This window comes from Acinonyx jubatus, chromosome A1 (genome assembly GCF_027475565.1).
Source record: "Acinonyx jubatus isolate Ajub_Pintada_27869175 chromosome A1, VMU_Ajub_asm_v1.0, whole genome shotgun sequence".
NCBI classification, from domain to species: domain Eukaryota; kingdom Metazoa; phylum Chordata; class Mammalia; order Carnivora; family Felidae; genus Acinonyx; species Acinonyx jubatus.
The window spans coordinates 140,264,354-140,286,183 of record NC_069380.1 but is presented as its reverse complement, the minus strand read 5'-3'; the positions used below and the strand labels follow the sequence as shown (position 1 = coordinate 140,286,183).

Sequence of the window (21,830 nt, the reverse complement as noted above, 5' to 3'; positions counted from 1 at the left end):
TACTTCAAGAAACATTGAAACACCTTTGTCTTAGTTATATCAGTGAAGTAATCATACACTTTGTCATAGAAATCAGGACACTCTAGAGAGTGAAGGGAGACATTAACTGAACAAGATTCCAGGACAACAGCTATAAACTGGGACTGTCCTGGGAAAGTGGGATGAATGGTCATGAACGCATATGATATTCTTTACAGCACACCCCCAGCCTCATCTGTTGACATACCACACTGCTCATCATTCCCAAAACACAAGTCTAGAATACCTAGAATACCCTCTCTCTCCTCTTGAAAATAAAGGTATCTGTACCTCACTCCTGCAGAATTAATCCCTCTTATATGGATTATAATACTTTCCACATATCTATAATGTAGTGTTTGCCATTTTATAAACATAAGTGAACTCTTCCTCTCTCACTGACTTGTGAGCTTCTAGGGCCAGTCTCACTTGTCTTTAAATCCCCAGGTACTTGCATAATACACGGGATCTAGTTTGTACTTGGTAAATGTGTACTGAATTAATAAATGAATTTGTTGGTTTGCCTTAGACCATCCACATGTGAATAATTCAAAACCTTCTTTTTTTTTTAATCTAGTCCTTGCCTTGTTCCATAAAAGAATTTCTTACAAGAATATATTATATAATAGCATAAAAGTGGATTTTCTTGGGGCACCTGGGTGGCTCAGCCAGTTAAGCGTCTGAGTCTTGATTTCAGCTCAGGTCATGATCTCGCAGTTTGTGCGATCTCACGGTTTGTGAAATTGAGCCCCTGGTTGGGATTCTCTCTCTCTCTCTCTCTCTCTCTCTCTCTCTCTCTCTCTCTCTCTCCCCCCCCCCTCCCCTCTCTCTCTCTCTCCCTTCCCCTCTCTCTCTCTCTCTCTCCCCCTTCCCCTCTCTCTCTCTCTCCCTTCCTCTCTCTCTCTCAGAATAAATATATAAACTAAAAAAGAGGGGATTTTCTTTTTTTCTTTTTTCATTTTATTTATCCCTATTGCACCCTTTGATGATGATGTTTCTTAACCTAATGTTTGTTATTTTTTTAGCCACAGTCCCCATTTCCCTATTCACCTTCCCACTGGCCATGAGATCCAGTTCAAACATGAAAGTAGAAGTCCTTTTGGGGACAAAAGCTTTTCTGATATTTAAAAAAAAAGAATAGATTTGGTTGGCTCATTTATTCACTCTTCTTCCATTATCACTGTTTTTTCTTCATTGCAATGTAAAAGTGGTACCTAGCAATGCAGCAGCCATCTGGCATCCGTGAGGATGAAACAACACACCAGGGCGGTGGAGTTGAAAGCTCGAGAAACCTGAGTCCCCAACAGCCTCTTTAAGCCAGTGAACCAGTCTTTGACTGGTAACTGCAGAATTTGTTGCATACTAAACAATAAGCACCTGTTGTTAGTTGGATTTTCTGCTTATTTGCAGCCAGACACATTCCTAACTGGTACATTCCTCAACCTAACTTCAAACATGTACCTTAAAAAATTTTTTAAGAAATTTTACTAATTTTTTAAAGAGTATTATCTGTCTTAAGATTAAAATAAATACACTCACTGTTTTTCTATCTGATACAGGTACAAAGTTGTCTTTCCTAACATATCCTGTCATTTGAAATAATAACTTTACATGTTGATCAGTAATGTTAATGTATAACACTACCAAAAAAAAGAGCTTTTGTTTTAAAAAGCAAGTTTTCAGATGAGGCATTATTTTATTAGCACATATCTAATACACAGTAAGGTCACTCCATTTTACTTTTTGCTAAACTAATTTTTTTAAAAAGAGATCTTAACAATTTAAGACTAAAGCACTCCATTTTCTACACTGTAAGCATGCAAAGTAAAGAGAAAATATTACTTCTCTATTCTGTAAGTTGCGTGAAGTGTTCCTCTGGTAGTAGTGGGTATGTGTACCCTTGATGCTCACCTGTTTTTAAAATTCTACATTAAATGGTGTATTTACAATAACTGCATATTTTTGTAAAAAAATGTGTTTTTTTTTTAATTTTTTTTTTCAACGTTTATTTATTTTTGGGACAGAGAGAGACAGAGCATGAATGGGGGAGGGGCAGAGAGAGAGGGAGACACAGAATCAGAAACAGGCTCCAGGCTCTGAGCCATCAGCCTAGAGCCTGACGCAGGGCTCAAACTCACCGACCGCGAGATTGTGACCTGGCTGAAGTCGGACGCTTAACCGACTGCGCCACCCAGGCGCCCCAAAAAATGTGTTTTCTAATTGAGGTAACATATATTTCTCTGAAAATAGTGTTGAGAAAATTTCAGCTCTGCTAGTTAAGCCAAGAAGATCTTATACTTTATATGCTGGCATATCCTTTAATTACTTCTATTTAAGTGCATAATATTAAAGAGAATGTTTATTAAGCAATTGGTCAGCTTTGATGTGTTTTTCTCTTAGTACCAAGGATGATTGCTTCAATGTTAATATTCAGCCACCTGTTGGAGAGCTGCTTTTACCTGTGGCCATGTCAGAGAAAGATTTTAAGAAAGAGCAAGGTGAGAGATTACTACAGCTTACTAGAAATTGCCATCCCAAATAATATGTGCTCATTCTTCTGGCTGGTCTCTGAAATAAATTACCACATGTACATAGCCATTAACAGATGTCAGTGCGTAATCTTTTGGTTTTTGCTAATCCTTTTCTTCTGTAAAGTAACCTTGAAAGTATATGTTTGTCTACATCCCTGGCATACTTGAAAATTCATTAGTATGTCTTTAAAATAATAAATTGATTCTTAATTAACTTTTCACTTCTGGGAGTTGTAGGTTTGTCAACCTAATGATGTGCTCTTGTGTTTTGTGTTAGTGAAAATGTGAGGGATTTGAGACTTAGCAAAGTTCTACCACTATAAATGTTATGCCTCTGTATTTTCTTTCACTACGGAACTGTTTTTCGTGACCTACTAATGTATTTTTCCCTGCGCACATTGAAGTGCCTCACCCTTCAAGATAAAGTCCTAATTATAGCATTAAAATACCTCCATTTTCTTTTGACCTGATTCTGTAGTAAAGAAATGCTATGATGTCAGCCTGTATCAGAGCTGAAATATTTTAAAATATGGACCTAAATAGAAAATATTTTCGGCAGGATGAAAGTATTAATATGCTGTGCTTGCCCCAGAGTCCAGCATACCTACTAATAAAAATAAATTTTATTTGCTTCTATGAATAATAACTGTGGAAAATAAAACTGTGAGTTTATGTGTTTAATTAAAGATAATACAGAACTAGGGCATATGTAAGCAGTATAGTCAGCAATTTCTTAAAGTTTATGTGAAGGTAGTCTATTTTTCTCTCTAGAGGGGTTATCATACGAAGATTCCTTCATCTTGAGGTCATTAAATCCTATCTGTCACGCTTCCAGAAAGTACTGGGCACGTACAAATATTTCTGTACCTAAGGAGACACACATGCTTCCTGGCACTTTATCATTAGAGTGCCGAAGATTTTTTTTTTTTTTTTTGCTGTAAGCCATTGCAGTCCACAGTATTCAAATAACCTGTTGTAGAAGAATCTCACAAAGAAAATTTCATTCAAGACTGTAAATTAATAATAATCCTTTATTTTCTGCCTTATTTTTAAGTGATAAAAAAGAATGCCTAAATCCCTGTTTGCATTTGCTTTACTTGGAAGTTGATTATTGCTGTAGAAGAAAAACATCTTTGTGATTTTATGATTTTATTTTTCTGTTGACGAATTGATGCTTACATTTGCTATTCTTACCCTTTGCTGGCTAAAGCCTGCCTCTCTGCTTTACACCTGCCCAGCACACCCAGGTGAGTGGCACACAAGTGACTGAATAAGGCTTTGGCACGTCTACTGTTAAGGGGATATTCTTTTTTTGAAAAGTGCAGCTACAGTATATCTAAAGCAGCTGATTATCGTATACCTTTTCTATCCCTCAGCTTTGGTTTAGAATACTTGATATTTCGGTGAAGTGGTCTGTGCCGTTCTGTGCTCTGCTGTGACCGAGGGATTTTTCCCTGACTAGCCATACAGAACCGTAAGCGCGTGAGAGAGGTGCTCTTGGAGAACAGCTGTGGTCCTCTGTGGACTTGTTGCCAAAATTCCTTTTTCTTCTGCCATTTTACTTCTATGGTTGTTGATTATTTTTCTGAATAAATCTGGCAGCTGTTTGCTATGTTTAATAGAGCAGAAAGGCTACTCTGAATAAAGCTATTTGAAAATTTGTTTATATGAAGTATTTGTAAATCCTTCTAAGTCTCTTGGCGTTTCTGTATCATTCTTTCTGTCTTCCTGAATTCATTCTTTGATATGGGACTTGATGCTGGCAAATTTACCACAGCTTTAAAGAGTCTTTTCAATAGCATCTTTTTAGTTAGAGATTTCAGCTGGTTTGGTAATCGAGGTCTCAATTCTCAACTTTACACATTGTACTCGTTTTTTATGCTCCTCTAGGAAGACCTTAGCTTATTTCAACATATGATACATAGAAAGGACTCCCTAGCTGAAAAATCTTCAATCAAAATAAACATCTATTTCCTCACATTTTATCAGTGGAAACTTCTGGATGGTAAAATACCAGTAAATTTAAGTACCTGTGTGTCATTACACATGCGTACATGACATTATGTAATTTTTCTAATTTAAATAAAATGAACTTAGGTACTTAATATCTCATTTCACAGGGCATATATTTTAAGACTCAAGAAGTGCATTAAATGCATTAATGAGGATTTAACTAGAAAAATTGTAAATAAAAAGCATGATGAATGCATTTCTATTTTTATACTAAACATCTATGTAATTTAAAAGTTTGTACACTATTAAATAATGCTTCTAACAGATTGTATATATTAGACTAATAATTTTTTTAACGAAAAGGTTTTATTTCTAATATAAAACCTGATCTGTCATTTTTCCTCAGTTGTTACATTTAGAGTTCCATGGCTAAACGTGCATGTTTATAAGGTTGGTCGTCAAAGTGCTGAAAGACAGAATGGTTTAGCCTATATATGGAAGTTACCTATAATATTCATAATAGGAACTCTAAACCAGAAGCATGATTTTTTTTCATTGCTATGAGTTTTGAGCATTGCAGAGTTAATGATCTAGCTGTAGGATGATTTCAGTACTGTAAATAACTTGAGATCCTCTCTTAAAAATTTGGTTTCTTGAGACAGTTATAACTATTATAAGAGATGTAAGCTGGCTATTTATCCAAACTGCCTTCTCTTACTCATTTTCTTCGTATGAATTAAATAGGAAATCTAAAACTTAGGAAAAAAATTTAATTTTACTTTCTTATATTGTGTGGTCTACATTTTAGCAGTTAATGACAGCTGATTAACCTAAATTAAGTACTCTGTCCACTGCCTCTCCAAAATTTAGATAAATTCTAATGAAGCAACAAATAGTCTGACAGTTTTTAAACATTTTCCTGGTAACTTTACCTTTGTTATATATATATGCATGCTATATAGTATCTAATGTCTGTTTTTTAGAAGAGAAACTTTTAATGATACCTTGGCATATTTTTCTTTCTCGTTAATTTGAGAATACCTGATATATTTTCATTTAGCAAAATCTCTGGTTTAAAAAACCTAGAATGTTTACTTAATTTTATTATGATTTATGCATCCATCTTGTGGTTTCCTAGCTAGCAAGATGCTAATTCTTTAAATGGTCAGACATTTACTATTTTCTGGCCCTTAACTACCACAAGCAATCATATTTGATGCCCCTTAATTAGAGCACCTTTTTTTCTTTCCAGGTTCTTTTTCCACCTCAGCAATCGAGACAATACATTTGCTTACCATGCTGCTCTCCTAAGTGTTCTTTTGCATGTAAATTAATCTTGATTCAGTTTACACTGTCATGCTGAGTGGTACAAATTGCCTATAACAATAAAACAGCATGAGTTAAAAATAAAGGGGGGTGGGAAGGCAGATTGAATGTGTGCCTTACTTGATAGGATGTTACTTTGCTTTATGCCAATACATTAGCTGACGATAATGAATCTTCTGTTCTGAAAAGCATGGTTTAGTTGATTTTTTAAATTTTACTTCAATGGAGCAGTACCTTGTCTTTTATAGACCAAGTTAGACAAACCATTAATGACAAGAGTGTTAAGGTTAAATATGAAGCAATGCATTCACTTCTCTGAGTGCTATCCATCTTTCCATTTACAGGAGCTTGACAAAAGTACTGGCTTTGTACAACATTTCCTTTAATTACATGCTGCGGGAAACAGGCTTTTAACATAAACATAGTTGCATTCATTTATTCAGCAGTTGCTCTTCAATAGAGCTTAATGGAGAAGGTTTAAATCCTAAATGAGTACACACATCTCTCAGCAGTGTTATGTCAGCAGCCACTGTGCTTTACTTAAAAGCAGTGTTTGACTGCTTGTGTAGTTTTTAAAGCTTTTGCCTAATATTGAAGTTAAACACTCTAAGACAGAACATAGTGTCCCCGAGTTTGAAAGTGGTTACTAAAAACTGCTCTTTGTTAAAAGCTTAGAAGTCGTTTTACAGTGTTAGGCTTTCGTGTCTTCGTGCTGCTCATCATAGGGGTTCTTTTAAATTTCAGGTTGCATTTGCAATAAATAACTAAATTAAATACATAGCCCTGGAGATTTGGGGCCTTTTGAAAACATAAAATCAGATTTCTCCATTTTCATAAATTTTGTCAACTATTGTGCACATACCAAATGTCTCAAAAGATCTTTGTTTTTACTGGATACCGTTAGGTGTCGGTGTCTTACATCACAGGTCCAAATACATGGCATTTATTATAATTATTTTGGGTTTTTTTTTTTTACCCAGGTACTAAATTTCAATATTTGTTCCAAGTGTTTGGTATGTTACTGAATTTGTTTACTGAACATTTTTACATGAGATTCTGACATTAATGGCATGTCATATGTTAACTCTGTATTACAGTTTTTGTTCCCAATCTTGCTTAACTTTGGTTTTTTTTCTTAAAGATTCATTTAAAACGTCTCTAGAATTTAAGCTTCTCCATTCACATTTTCCCCTTCGTTTCTAAGCATTAGACTTCAGAAATTTCGATTGGTGTTTTTTAATTAACTCTATAGTTCCATTCACTAGGCAAGTACTGTTATCACTAAGTATAGCTGCTTAGATACGTGTACATTTTTTAGAACCACATAACTGTTCAATGACTTTCAGTCATTGCTGAGATAACTTTGACCCATCAGCTGAGGCCATTTGTCAGATAATGTTGTTGCTAGTTATTCCAGACTCACTTTGATTTGTACGCAGGTAGCATTTGACAAGAGAGATCTCTGAATGAAAAGGAGAGGAATAAAAATTTTTAAAAAGTAAAAGCTTAAATAGTTGACGTAGTCCAAATTAATTGAGTATATTTTAAAGGGACTGAAATTGAATAAAATCTTTGTGATTCTGCATTTTTGTCTTAGGGTATTGAAAATCGCATTTATTAAGAAGGATGTTCCACTGCATTTTTACATGATCTTCTACACAATAAGGATTAAAAATTTTGTAAAACATTTGCAGTTATTTAATTCAGTGATAATTATCTTCAAAATTATATTCTGAAGTGGGTTTTTTAAGTTTTTAAATTTTGGCTATGAGCTTGAAATTGTTTTAATATAATTTTCGCAAATTAGTAAAAGGGAGCCTTCTTTTGCTCTTACAGGAATGCTAACAGGAATGAATGAAACTTCTACTGTAATCATTGCTGCACCACAGAATTTCACTCCTTCTGTGATCCTTCAGAAGGTTGTAAATGTAGCCAATGTAGGTGTAGTCCCTTCTGGCCAAGATCATATACACAGGTAGGTTCATCAACATGTGATGTGATCACTTGTATACATATATATATGTATAATAGACACGTATAAATGTATAATTTTAAGTTCATCATTTTCCTTGAAAATAATAATCCCTAAACATATATCTGACCCCCTCTCCTCGTTTCTTTTTAAGATTTTATTTAAGTAATCTCTCCACCCAATGTGGGGTTCAACCTTCAACCCTGAGGTCAAGAGTCACATACTCTACCCACTGAGCCGGCCAGGCGTCCCCCTCTCGTTGTTTCTAATGAGATATTTGATTGTTGGTTTGCGTTCAGGCTGTCTTTCCCATTTCATGCAATCCTTAGTACACTGGGATGTACTGTCCTGCAAGGTAACAGTCACTGTACTCGCATTTTATAATAGTTTGGTGATTTGTAAAGGTACCTTTTGCAAGATACGATTGAAAATCTATCCTATTTCACCAGATACAGTGGATTTCCAGGAAGGCCTGTTTTACAAAGCAGTGGAGTTGGACTTTTTTACTTGAAATAGAGGAAGTTTGGGTACTGTGTTCAGAGTTCCTTTTTACATCAGTCCCATAAGGCTGCTTCCAGTAATAAGGAGCTGCTAAAAAACGGGCATAGAGCCAAATGCAGCTTCTATTTCTTAGACCAGGAATATCTTCACCACCGAGCATCTAAAGCATGACATCCAAGTCATTTGTCCTTAAAGGTAGAAGAGAATGTGATTAATGTGGTTGCCCTCCTTGCGATCTTCTGTGTGCAGTGGCTTGAATTAAAGTAAAGATAAAAATGATCCCCTTAAACCTGCAGTTGTTACTTCTCTGTTAGCTTAAAGGAATTCATTAATTCCATCTTTAATTCCTCTTCCATTCCACTGCCAATGGCATGCTTTTTCCTTTATATTTCTATATAGAAAAAAAATTTTAAATTGAAGAGAATGCCTTCAGATCTTAAAAAAAATTTTTTTGTAGGGGAGCCTGACTGGCTCAGTCAGTAGAGCATGCAACTCTTGATCTCAGGGTTATAAATTCTGGCCCATGTTGGGTATAGAGATTACTTTTAAATAAAATCTTAAAAAAAATTTTTTTTAATTAGTGCAGGGTAAGAGAGGTTTCTTACAGAGTGCTACAGTTGATCTGGGTTTTAGACTTCTCTCTGCCATTTTTGGGCTTGGTAGTCTGGGGCAAGTTATAACTTCTTCTTGCGGGCTTTAAGATCTTCATCTGTTTGGAAAGGGGTAGCATGAGACATTAATATGAAATTCTGTATTATCTATGGAAGAACATTGGTCTTGACTTCAGAAGAGCTGAGTTCAAGTCTTAACCTGCCATCATTTGAAGTTGCCTATCTTCATCTACTGATTGTGACCGTGAAGACCACATGTGCTAGTCAAAAAACCAAAGTTACCCTATTTTTTGTTTTGATTTTTATTTATTATTTTTTTAATGTTGATTTATTTTTGAGAGAGAGTGACAGAGTGTCACCAGGGGAGGGGCAGAGAGAGAGGGAGACACATAATCTGAAGCAGGCTCCAGGCTCTGAGCTGTCAGCAAAGAGCCTGCCGTGGAACTAAAACTCACGAACTGCAGGATCCTGACCTGAGCTAAAGTCGGACGCTTAACCGACTGAGCCACCCAGGTGCCCCAGTTTTGTTTTGTTCTTAGAGAAAGTTCATTAATTAAGTTCTTTAATAGGTCTGACGCTTCCATTTCTTAATTTCTGACAAGTCCTATCTCACACAGGGTGGTGATAAAATAATAAAATGGATATTAGGTCATCATACTGGTACCACTATGCATATACAACTTAACAGTGAAATGCTGTTCAGTAGGGGAAAAAGTGAACAGAAGCCTTTTCAATGAAAATATTCTGGTTCAGAGTTTTCCTGTTTTAATTGTTTTCTGCTTTATTTTTTTTTTAATGTTTATTTATTTTTGAGAGAGACCAAGCACGAGCAGGGGAGGGGCAGAGAAAGAGGGAGACACAGAATCCCGAAGCAGCCTGCAGGCTGTGAGCTGTCAGCACAGGGCCTGACGTGGGCTCGAACTCACAAACTGTGAGATCATGACCTCAGCCAAAGTCAGACCCTTAACCAACTGAGCCACCCAGACACCCCTGTTGTTTTCTGCTTTAAATACTTCTTTTTGCTCTTCTGGGTGATTTTCTTTAGCAGAAGTTGCTGTTTTATTTATGGATCCTTTGAATTACTGAAATTACTGAAACACCAAAATATCATACATCAACTATAACTTTTAGCTTATGCAGTACAAAATTATGATACTGACCATCTACTACCCAGCAAAACTTCAGTCTTGTTTTAATATGTTCTTCTATAATGTACAAAAAGACATATGGTAACCCTTGTTTATGTTGTAACTTCTACTTTATTTTTTGTTTTGTTTTGCATGTGGGTTAACTTTTCTGAAAGCAATGGCAGGTTTCCAGAATTTAGTTTCTTAGAAGAAAACAGCCAAATTGCCTTCTGAAAGCCAACTAATATAAAAGCTACCTTCCTACTGGGAAACAGACTAAGAAAGACACTTAGCACAGTTGTGTAATTTTTATTAAAGCATAGTTTGCCTGTAACTTGTCTTGGTGGTTTGGAACTGAATGCCTGTTCAAGTGATTAAATTACAGACAATTCTCAATTATCTGTACTAATGCAGGGGAGACACGCAACTAAGAACCATTTATATCTGCCTTTGCAATGCAGAGATTGCGCTCAGACTTCATGTTCGTGGTCCTCACACACATCCACGATATCTTGACACTTTTCTAATCCAGCCGTGTGTGTTCTAATCCAGCAGGTGTGGTGTTTGGCTCTGTAACTTGGAGGAGGAGCCCAAGTTACTACTGGGTCAAAAATGAAAAAAACAATGCCTATATGTAATTAAGATTAGGTTGTTCTGTTTTCATTTGCCCCACAAGTCTCACTATATGTAATTGAAAATGTTTTGCATTTGCTCTTACAAAGTATGGCTATATTAATGTTCTAAATTTTAGAAATAATAAACACCTAGAGTTACTTGTATTTTTCATACACAAATTGTTAAAAATTATCATCCTGCATATGTAACATTTTTTGCCATTCTTTTGTACTCAGTAACAAAGCAAAAATGAACAATTGTTAGTAAAATCAGTACCAGTGCCTTTCTTAATGTCATTTAAAGTGAAATAGCAATTACTGTTTATAACAGAAATTGACAGTTTACTGCTTCGTTGAGTTGTGTTCATGTTTTTAACTGTAGTGCTCAGTATCCTATTTTCCTGTGGAGTTAATGAGTTTATATATCTAAACATATATTATTTAATTGTTAATAAAATTGAACTCCCTGTGAGATTTTTGAGTAACTCCTTTATTCTTCTGTGATGGTTGCTTTTTTGAGTTAATGAAGAAGAGGACCAAAGCCATTCTTGTATTTACTAATGGTAATTGACTTACAATTGCTTTAAAAAAAAAAAAAAAAGTATAAAAAGAATTTTAGAATAATTTATTCCCACTACTCTTAAAATTTGAATAGTTTTTACATTAAATGCCAAGTTAAAAAACACTTAATATAAGAAATATGTAAGAAAAAGGGAACCTTCATTAATATGCAGAAGTGTGTAATAGTGTAAAGTAGAAATTTTAATTGAATACATAGTAGAAAATGGTTCCTACATATCAACATAAAATGGCCTCCATTAAGAAAAAGTCAATTAAAGGAGCACAAGTTTTATGGAATTCATTTCAAAAACCAGGAGCATTTTTTATATAATTAACTGCTTTTCAAGATCACTGAGAAAGTATATCTGCTGTTAGATGATATGACATTTACTTTTGATTTTCTAAATGAGCAATAACATCAGAAGGCCAACCAGTATACTATTGAAAGACTTAATTAACTTTATTTTCATCTCTGTGGTACTTGGTGACTGAAAAGCCTGCTCTTTGAGAGCAAAATCATCCCATTGAGATCTACAGAGTTATGGTCAACTCTCCTATTTTCCAGATTACAGTTATCAGATGAGAAGGAGTAATACAGAAATGAGAATTTTAAAAATCATCTATTAAATATAGAGTTGAATATCTTCATGTCCTGTTTTAGATACTCATATTAAAATATGTGATATTCTACGCATTGTAAAAGTCTTAAAGCATATTGTTGAAGACAGTATACTAATAAACTAACACATAAATAAAACAAAGGGCAGAATGAATAGCAGTAAAACAGTATAGGAATGGACTGCAAAAGGAAAATGTGAATATTTAATATGTTTAGGGTAGGAGAATTCGACTAGCATTGGGAACCCTAGGTATATCCAGGCCCAGGAAACATTTCTTGTGTTCCTCTGAGAAAGAAATCAGGTGAGGGTTTATGACAGGTTTGAATTCAATAGTGTAGAAACTGAGGTGTGTTTGCTTTAATTACATTGCTTGTCCTCTGATAAAGATACTAATGTGCAGTGACCAAAAGGCAAAAGGTAAAAATCCATAGCTCCAAAATCTTTAAGGTTTTCTGTACAAAAGAATTCTGTGGGGGGGTTGTGTAAAATTCAGATTCCTGAGAGCCACAGCCAGGGGCTCAGATTTGGTACTGTGAGGTATGGCCCAGGAATCTGTATTTTAACCAGTAGCCAAAGCGGTTATATAGCCAATAATGTTCCATAGTTTGCAGTTTGAGACTGCCTTGAATTATCAAGAGTTAATGACAGCCACATGACACATTTTAAAGTATATTATTCCTATGTTTATGCATTTTCTTTTTACAGATTAGTTATTAAGGGATGCTAATAGACAAGTTGTTTGATGTTGTTTTTCCTTACAGCTATGGCATTGTGCTCCAGCAAGAGCATATTGTTAATTATATCAGCGTATTACAGTCTCGTCTGTGAAACTGTCCTAGACCACAAGGAAAAGTTTGTCTTTCAGCAGTCTCAGCCATTTCACATTTTAACCCAGTTTCCGGAGTTCTGACGTTCAGTAACAGTGGTGTTCAAAAGAGCTATCAGACTACCTACTCATTTTGCCCTTTCATGAACAACAAATTGACCCTGTGAGGGGGAAAATGTGATCATTTGAGTGAAAACAGAAAGCCTTGTCTCTGCCATGATGCTGTTTTAGTTCTTAGCTTATTCAATAAGACCCTAGAACAGTTTTCATTATTAACTTGTATTTAGTACTTAAAGTCCTCCTCCCGCCCTGTAGATCTTAATGTTTGGATCTTGTTTACTCTGTCACTTTTTTAACTTGCAACTTTTGAGCAACATACAACTTGTGAATAATTACAGTCTTAATAGAATGAATGTTGTTTTACTATGGTCCCTGAGGTCCTTAACTATTAGGAAAGCCTGGTGCTGTGAATGGAACAGTGTATCCATGGCAACCTGGCAGTCAACTTTTTAATTTACCAACATATTTAAAGATAGTTTATTTGCTTCAGGTTGAAAATCAGAAATCTTTTTATTTAATTGAAGTACATGTAAAGAACAACTTGTTTCATATCTAGGCCTTCAACTCATCCAGTGAATCACTATTATCATATACATGTTTAATAGTAATTAATAGGAGAAATACTGGTATATACTGCCATTTCCATCATAAAATGTCTATATTGTGCAACTCTTTCACTCAATTTTTTTTTGAAGACTTGTGACAAATTTTCTTAGTGCTAGGGTTACAAACATGAATGGCATAGTCACTTCTTGGTGGGAGTCTTTGATACTTCCCTTTCTTCTGTTCTTAGGTTGCTCAACTTTTGGGTTATTTTTGTTTGTTGTTTTATTTCTTTTCCCCTAGTAACTGGAATATTTAAATACTAGGTAACTTTGAAGGGCCATAATAGAAAACCGTGTCTTAGTGCCCTAATTTTGTAATCTCTGATACTACAGTAACCATACTTCACCTGTCTTAAAATGCTTTGTAAGGAGTTGTTAATGTAAAGATATCAGGCATTGGTCTTTTCTACTGTGTGATAAATTTGGAATCTCAAACTGGACCAAAGATTTTGGAACCTATTTAGTCAGTTTTCTCAAGTTGGTGATTGTCCACTAGAGGGCAGCACTGCTTTTTTATCTGCTGCTTTGATCTCTGCAGGCTCTGTGAACAGCATTTCATTGAAAAACAAATGTAGACCTCAGTTAATTTTTACACGGAACGCATATTTGGATATTTTAGAAGTAACCAAACCGCATCGCTGATTTTGCTTTAAACCATTCTTTCTTTAAGTTTTAATTAATTCTACCATTTGTGAGGTAATATTCTGCAATGCAACAGTTTTACTAGTAGGAATATATAACTGTTTTCATGTAGAAATGAGAGGTATTCTTGATGATTTTCCTTCTGGGTTGGCAATTTTATAAGGAATCAAAGAGAATGGGGTAAGAATTTATTTATTATTTGGTTTTCTGTTAAGGCCCATCCCATCCCACCCCCACCAAAGAGACAAACCAAAAATGCTTTGGAATAACTGGGATATCTCGTGTCTTCTTTGAGAAAGTGCACTTGGATTTATTTACCTTTTCTTTATAAAGAAAGAGAATGTGTCAATGACAAGATAGTATGGAGAATCGTTATACCATGTGTAAAGATTCAAACAGAATATAGAGAGTCTTAAATTATGATGGTCGCTTATTTTCTTTGTTTTAACTCTTCTCATCAGAATGTTAAAGGGAAACACTACAATATTGCTGGGTGATTTTTTTTTAAATAATAGGGGAAAACACATTTCTTTGGAAAAATTCTCTAAACTTGAATCATATGTAATTTCTCATCCTCAATATTAATTTCAATTGTATAACGGGCTTAACTTTGAAAGACAATTTTATAGTCAAGAAAATGGAATTTTTTTTACAACTTGCAAATTCTCTGTTTAAAATGTTCTATATTAACTCAAAGCAATAAGGATTTATCATTTTTAATTCTTTGGGAAATAATGCTCCAAATCATGATGCTTTGGTATTTGATGTTAGGAGGCTTGTTCAAACCAGTATTTCTTACATATAATCATTGTGCGACTTCATTACACATTTGTCAACTTTGGACTAATTATTTTTATACAGCTAGGGCAGGGCACTGCATCTTGTGATCGTCTTTCTTACTAATAGGATTCTGTCTGCTTCAGCAGGCAGTAATTGAAGGCTTCATGTACAGAGTAGGGGAAAAAAAAAAGTTTTAGCCTGAGTGGGCCATTGTCACAGCTTCTGGTAACCAGTAGAACAGAAAACACGAGAAAATTGAACTCAGAATAGAAAAATCAGAAACCAGGAAGACTATCCAAGAGAAGAAAAAACATGTCTTAGAGCTGTTGCATTAAGTGTAGCAAATATGATTCTACTTAAAAATGTTTGTGTTTGTGAATACCCTGGAGACTGATACAACCTCTCAGATAAATATTTTTTAGTTCCTGTTGTCTTGTTAACATTTCAGTTGTTAAAACCATTGGGTTGTAAGATTTCTTTTCCTTCTGACAAAGAACATTTATGGTCCATAGCCAGCTCCTCATAAATCTGAAAAAAAAAATATGGTTTAAGTGCATGAGGGAATAAGGCCACATATTGTAGACACTAAATTTGTACAGATTTGTTGTTATCTGAGCTGTTTTCCTAATTCTGTCAATAGTTAAATCAACTTTTTTAGAAGAGTAGTGTCTTCATTTAGGTTTGGCTAGCAGCTTATTTTGTCTTTTTCTTTAATTTTAAGAATTTTTATAGGCTTCAAAGATTAAATGTCATTTGCTAGAGATCATAGACAAAAAGACATGTAATGAAATGAAATACAGATGTATCTAAACAGTTTTACCTCCTCAGTTGGTGATTACAAACAGCGAGTGCTTGGTGGTAGAATGAAAATGAAAAATTATGAAAAATACCTAGATGGTATCCTTTTAATAACATGGAGCCCGTCATACATAGGCAATACATCTTTAACTGTCATCCTCTTATTTGTTCTCATTTGTGGTGTTACTGGTGTTCGAGGTTGGTTGGCCTCCCAGAAGTCCCTCCCTGTGTTACAGCTCCATTCAACAAGGTTTTATATTTCTCATTGCTGGTGTTCTTTTGAGGGAGTGGGAGGTGGGGGATGTTTAAATTTTTTTTAATCTTTAAAAGGCAGAAAGTAAAAAGTTGTTATGACAAAGCAGCAAGTCAGGATGCTTTGGATTACATAATAGTGCAAATTCAGCTACACATTTTGAAAGGAAAATTTCCCTCCTAAAGTTTTTGGAACAATATTAGATTATGTATTAGGTAAATAAGAAAAAACATTAGTCTTTCCGTTTACTAATAAAAAAAACAGAAGTACATTTTGCATATTTGAGAATGCGTATGATCCAGAATCAGAATAGTTGGGTTCAAATTCCTGCTCAACCATTCACTGGTTGTGTGCCCCTGGGTACGTATCTCAACTTCTGTGGGCCTCACTTCCCTCATCTGTACAGTAATCTGCCTCATAGAATCAAATAAGTACCCACTACACAAAACACTTAATAAATGGTAGCTGCAGTTATCACTGCGGTGATCGAAAACCTCACATGTCTTCTGAAAAAGTTTTGTCACCGTGTTAATCTTCGTTTGAGGTCAGGCACAGAAGTTCTGATGTCAGCCATTAAATTTAACATAGAAGTGTTTGACCCAAGCTGTCTTTATAACCAATGTTTCTTACATCCAAAAGCTATGTGGTATTTATTAACTGGTACTCTTTCCATAACTGTCTTTTCAGTGTATGTTAAAGCATAGCCTGTTCAGGCATTAAATGATTAATAAATTTGGGGCGGGGGTGGCTTTGCTTTTCATGGACCAAAACAAACCAGTTGTAATCATGCTGTGTTCCAATTAAATACATCCTTTTTGAACTGTGAAATGAGAATGTCAGAACATCTGATCTTCTAGTCTCTTGCTTTAAAACATTGCTTCCACCATTTGTGCCCACTAGAACACAGAGACCTAGCTAACAGGCAGTAGCTTTTATACCAGCTAACAGATTTTATTGCTAGGATGATTTGCTTAGCATATTTCCACTGTAGGGTAAGCAAATGCCTCCTTTCTTTACTGCCCCTAATCTTTACACTATTGAGAATTTTTATGGTAATAGGATTTCAAAAACGTGTACAAGACACTAATTTTAATCTCTGTAAACATACTGGCATCAAAATTGACATTTGTCTCTGCTGAGTTTGTATTAGTGGAGCATCGATTCTAAGTTTTTAATGCAAAAGAGATAAAATGTGCCTTGGGGCTGTGCAACCCTGAAATTCAAGTGCTTTTGTGTTCCTGTTGAGACATAATCTCCTTCTCTACAGTCCCAAGGCACAAGTGTTAAGTAAATAAAGGGACTAATAAGACTATTGTTTACATAATTATAACCCTGTCAGAAATAGAGACCTCTGTTGAAAGATGTGTTGAATGAAGATTTGGTGATGATCAAATCTGTGGGGAGAAAAGTTACATAAATGAGTAGGACAGTAGAGCTGCCTAGTCCGACATACAGACATGGTTTAACAGAAATACAGAAACAGGATTCTCCTGTGAAGCAGAAGAATCCCAAAAGTTTGGACAAAAGAAATGCATAAACTTGGAAGGGGTGATAGAAAAGGGGGTCGGTCATGTTAGGGCCCGTGATGTTTGTGCTCTCTAAAAGAGGAGATTAGGAAACAGTTCCTTAGGTCCTGTGTGGACATCTGAAGAGCACACGGTTACTTACAGTTGCTTCTCGCAGTAGGAAAACTGCTCTGTCGGATTCCTTACAAGTCTTCCATGTGTTTGGAGAGAGTAGCTTTCCATGTTTGTAGAAAATACACAAATAAATGACAGCAAAGGTTTCTAACATACTTTATCAACAACCCACTAGCTTATACCTTAAAATGCAACTTAAAAATGTGGATAATATTTTCATATTAGCCTGTTTGTTTTGCTTTTGAGTCATTATTCTAATTACTGTTGGAAAACTGATTTTCATTATTCCGTTCAGGTCAAAAATGGCTTGCTAGGTTTCCAAAAAGAAGAATCGAATGTGTTATGAGATCTTGATGTCATTTTTGAAAACTCAAAGAAGAAATTACTTTTCATTTAAAGAGAATCTGCTTCCTGCTTAAGTGGCTAATATTTTAATTAAGTTGGGAGTGAAGTTTTTCTGAGTGTCTCCTGATAAACTCCCTCTTTTATGTTGATGGTAATTAAACAGATCCCTGAGGACACCGTGGGCTCTGCGCAAGGCCCATGCTAATTGTCAGACATGAGACACTGACCAGTTGGTTTGCTCTTGAATAGTCCGCAGCGTGCTGTCAGCGCAGCAGTTTTATTTTTATGTATTGTGAGCTGTTGTCAGGGCTAACTGGGTGCCATTGTGGCTGAAGATGTTGCGCAAATTGAGGCAGATGGCTCAGATTCAGACACGTGTCATACAGAAAGGGGAAAGGGGATTGGCCCTGCAAAGTGGGGTCACAGCAGGTCACAGACCTGCTCTACACTTGTTAGTGTTTTCAAAAGCTCATGTGCAGCAACTTTGTTTTTCTCCAGTCATCCCTGCAATCAAACCCCCTCCCACCCCCCTAAAAAAAATGTGTGGAACATGCTCCATGTGGAAAATGGAGGCCTAGGAGGGTTCCGTCCTCTTCCTTCACGTCTCTGGGGCTCAACTGTGCGTGCAGAATGAATTAGGATTGACAGAAGTTCATTGTGCCTCCAACGGCTTTTCAGTCAATTGCAGTGCTTAAAAGGCTAGTTTTGCTTTTAATTCCGTGTAATTAGTAGATTCTTCATGTCTTGGAATTTAGTAATGGAGCCTTAGACCTCAAGTTTCCTCTATTCTAAAGCAAAAAGAAGTATGTAACATTCTGCACGTTAAAAAAAAATTTAAAAAGAGGAAGTTGCATTTGGCTGTCACGTGGTATTGTTATATGTCATCATCGTTAGAGACTGAATTTGAATATTTTAACATGCATGAATTTTTGAAACGTAAGTTTTATAATGTACATAAAATTATCTAACTTCTTGCATAATCATTTTCAGATATGAGGACTTAAAATTTCAAGCTCTTTGAGAAAAGTACCTTTTCTCAACATGTTTTAAAAATAAAAATGCAGTGGTTTATTTTATGTGACCCTAGGCATGGTGGAATATTAAATATCAAATGAATGATTCCCAGATATATGTTAATGGAGAATTATTCACATAAGTCTCTTGTTCAAACTAATAAGTAAAATAGACTTCCTCTTCTTGTTTTGTTCTAAAGACGCACTGAAATTACCTGCTTGTGGTAAGCATGGTGCTGGACAGTTTATTGATTTTTCAGAAGAATGCTTGGCTTTGGGTTTTGGCAGTAGGGAACCTGCAAGAAATTATTGAGAAAAAAAAGAACTGTTTTAAACCTATTTGAATTTATGCCATCTCCGTTTTTCCTCCCTCATGATAAAAGCTCTCTCTCCCTCTTTTTTTTTTTTTTTTTCCTTCAGGTTTGCAGCTAAAACTGTGCACAGTGGGTCATTGATGCTAGTTACAGTGGAACTGAAGGAAGGCTCCACAGCACAGCTTATCATCAACACCGAGAAAACGGTGATCGGTTCTGTTCTGCTGCGGGAGCTGAAGCCTGTCCTGTCCCAGGGGTAACCTGCTTACATCTGGACTTCAGAATCTGGCACACAACAAAAGTGCCTGGCATCCACTACTGCTGCCTTTCATTTATAATAATAGCCCTTCCATCTGGCAGTGGGGGAAGAATACACTCTTGACATTCTTGTCTCCTGCTTTAGAATGCTAGTGTGTATCTATCATGTATGCAGTACTTTCCCCCTTTTCGCTTTGCTAACCAAAGAACATATATTTTACTGTCAATTTTCTCACCTCTTGAATCTTTGTGGCATTTTCTCTGTCCTGCTACTTCTTCTGCCCTTCTCCTCTTCCTTCTCTTTTTCCACAGTGATGGACATGAATTGGGTGTTTTAAGTTCATTGGAAATCATCCTCCCTCCCACCGCAACCAAAAATTAGCCCTAGAAATAATCTAAATGGCCTCTGAGCTGGGTATGTGAAAATACTATTGCTATTGGAATAGCATACTTTTTAGAATTAAATACAGAAACAATAAGATCTCTGCAAAATTTTGTTCTGTGAATTTCTTGGTATTGTAATTGGTTATTGACAATGCTCGTCATGAAATCATCTATGAATAATAAACTAGCATATGAATAACATGTGTCTTTGCATTTTTAATGTGTGTGTAATCCTGAAGTTCATATGCTGATATTTGTTTTAAAAGTAAATAGCTTGTTATATTCACAAAGAAGCAATTAATGGGGTTTAGTTAGTGAAAGAAAAACCACTTTCAAATCCGGGTAGATTTTCTAGTTATGTTATAGAGTAGTTAACTCCAAGAAAAAATTGGATATTTAATAATAAAAATCCATCATGTTGTACAATAAAATGTCTCTGTGCAATTTTGATTAGTAGAGATCAGATTGTAAGGCCTATTACACCTGCTGAATAAATTCTTTGAATCTCATTGTTCCTTTATAGATCTTGATGCCCAACTTAGGTGGATTGAAACACCTTTGGAAACTAATCACTATAAATCTAGTTCTGGAAATTTTAAAAACCTGTTACGTGATCAACATATCAGCGCTTTTCCCGGGAGTGTTTGTTGGCTAACTTCAACAAGTTAAGATTATTTTCATTAAGATTACTCTCTGACCAGGGGTGCCTTGGTGGCTCAGTTGGTTGCACATCTAGCTTCGGCTCAGGTCGTGGTCTCGCATTTCGTGGGTTTGAGCCCCACATCAGGCTCTCTTGCTGTCGGTGTGGAGCCCACTTCAGGTATCTGTCCCACTCACGGCCCCTCCCCCACTCATGCTGGCTCTCTCTTTCAAAAATAAGTGAAACATTAAAAACAAAAAAAGTTATTCTCTAACCAGAAAAATTTTTTCTGAGATTTTTATACCTCTTTAAAACCGGTTGAAATTTTATTTATCTTTCTGATACAAGGTAATACTCTTTCAGTTAGTATATGCTAGTCGTTTCCCTTTCCGTAGAGCCAAAATTCCTTAAAAAATAAGGATTTTTTAAAAGTAGAGAATATGCATTGATGGAAACATTGTAGAACATATATAAAGAGAAAAAAAACCATAATGAAACATCCCTGGAATATACATGTTGAGAACAAAATAGATGTGAAAAATCATTTCAGTTCAAACTTGTAAGCTGGAGAGAGCAAACAAGATGGTTAAATTGTCCTGCTCTTGAAATACAGCAGTTAATCTGGATGAGAAGTATTGCTACAGAAGTCACGTGTTCTACCTCATTCTGGAACCTTACATGCGATGGCAATGCTGCCACCAGACACACCTTTATAATTGCAAGCTGTTGGCACTTCCTTTATTAATCCTGTTTCTCAGGGCTTACTTAATAACTTTGGGTTTTTAAGTCAACAATTAAAAAAAAATTTTTTTTTAATGTTTCTTTTTTTTTGAGAGAAAGGGAGAGAGAATCTGAAGTAGGTTCCAGTCTCGGACCTGTCAGCACCGAGCCTGACGTGGGGCTCGAACTCACAAACCATGAGACCATGACCTGAGCCGAAGCCAGTCACTTAACCAGTTGAGCCGTCCAGGTACCCCTTAAGTCAACAAGTTTTTGAAATGTTAGAAAGAATCTGAAGGGATAAATACCTATTTTCTGAAAAACATATTTACACTTAATGCATCAAAGCAGAGGGAAAATGTATGTTGTGATGTAGACAGCTTTTTGTTTTCCTTAAATTAGGGCACTTCTTATCTTTGAAAATAGGTCATTTATAGGTACATATTTTTAAATTAAGGAAATTTCAGTAGAAGTTTATTTTTGAATAAGATATATTTTTGATAGCTAACTTAGATTTAAAATGTATACTAAATAATGTAATGTGGTATGTTAACAGTTGAAGCCATTTTAACATCAAGAGCTTAATATCATTAAAATATTTTTCATATAAATGAAATTAGAAAAATAACGAAATTCCCAAGTTAAAGATTTGGCAGAGGGCAGGGGAGGGGGGGGTGTTCTTCCTTTTTTGGTACAATGTTTCATAGTTCCTTACCTC

At 35.5% G+C, this 21,830-nt stretch overlaps 1 protein-coding gene across 4 annotated transcripts in view; it reads left to right on the top strand.

Annotated features, from left to right (window-relative positions):
- Positions 1-19,951, top strand: part of AP3B1 (adaptor related protein complex 3 subunit beta 1) — a 261,873-nt gene extending 241,922 nt beyond the window's left edge. For all 4 annotated transcript variants that reach the window (XM_053224248.1, XM_015072097.3, XM_053224255.1 and 1 more), the window contains 3 exons: positions 2,419-2,516; positions 7,665-7,803; positions 19,217-19,951. In XM_053224248.1, coding sequence (XP_053080223.1) covers positions 2,419-2,516; positions 7,665-7,803; positions 19,217-19,370 — 391 coding nt within the window. In that variant the 3' untranslated portion in view covers positions 19,371-19,951. The remainder of the gene's footprint in view (positions 1-2,418; positions 2,517-7,664; positions 7,804-19,216) is intronic.
- The last annotated feature ends 1,879 nt before the right edge of the window (positions 19,952-21,830 follow it).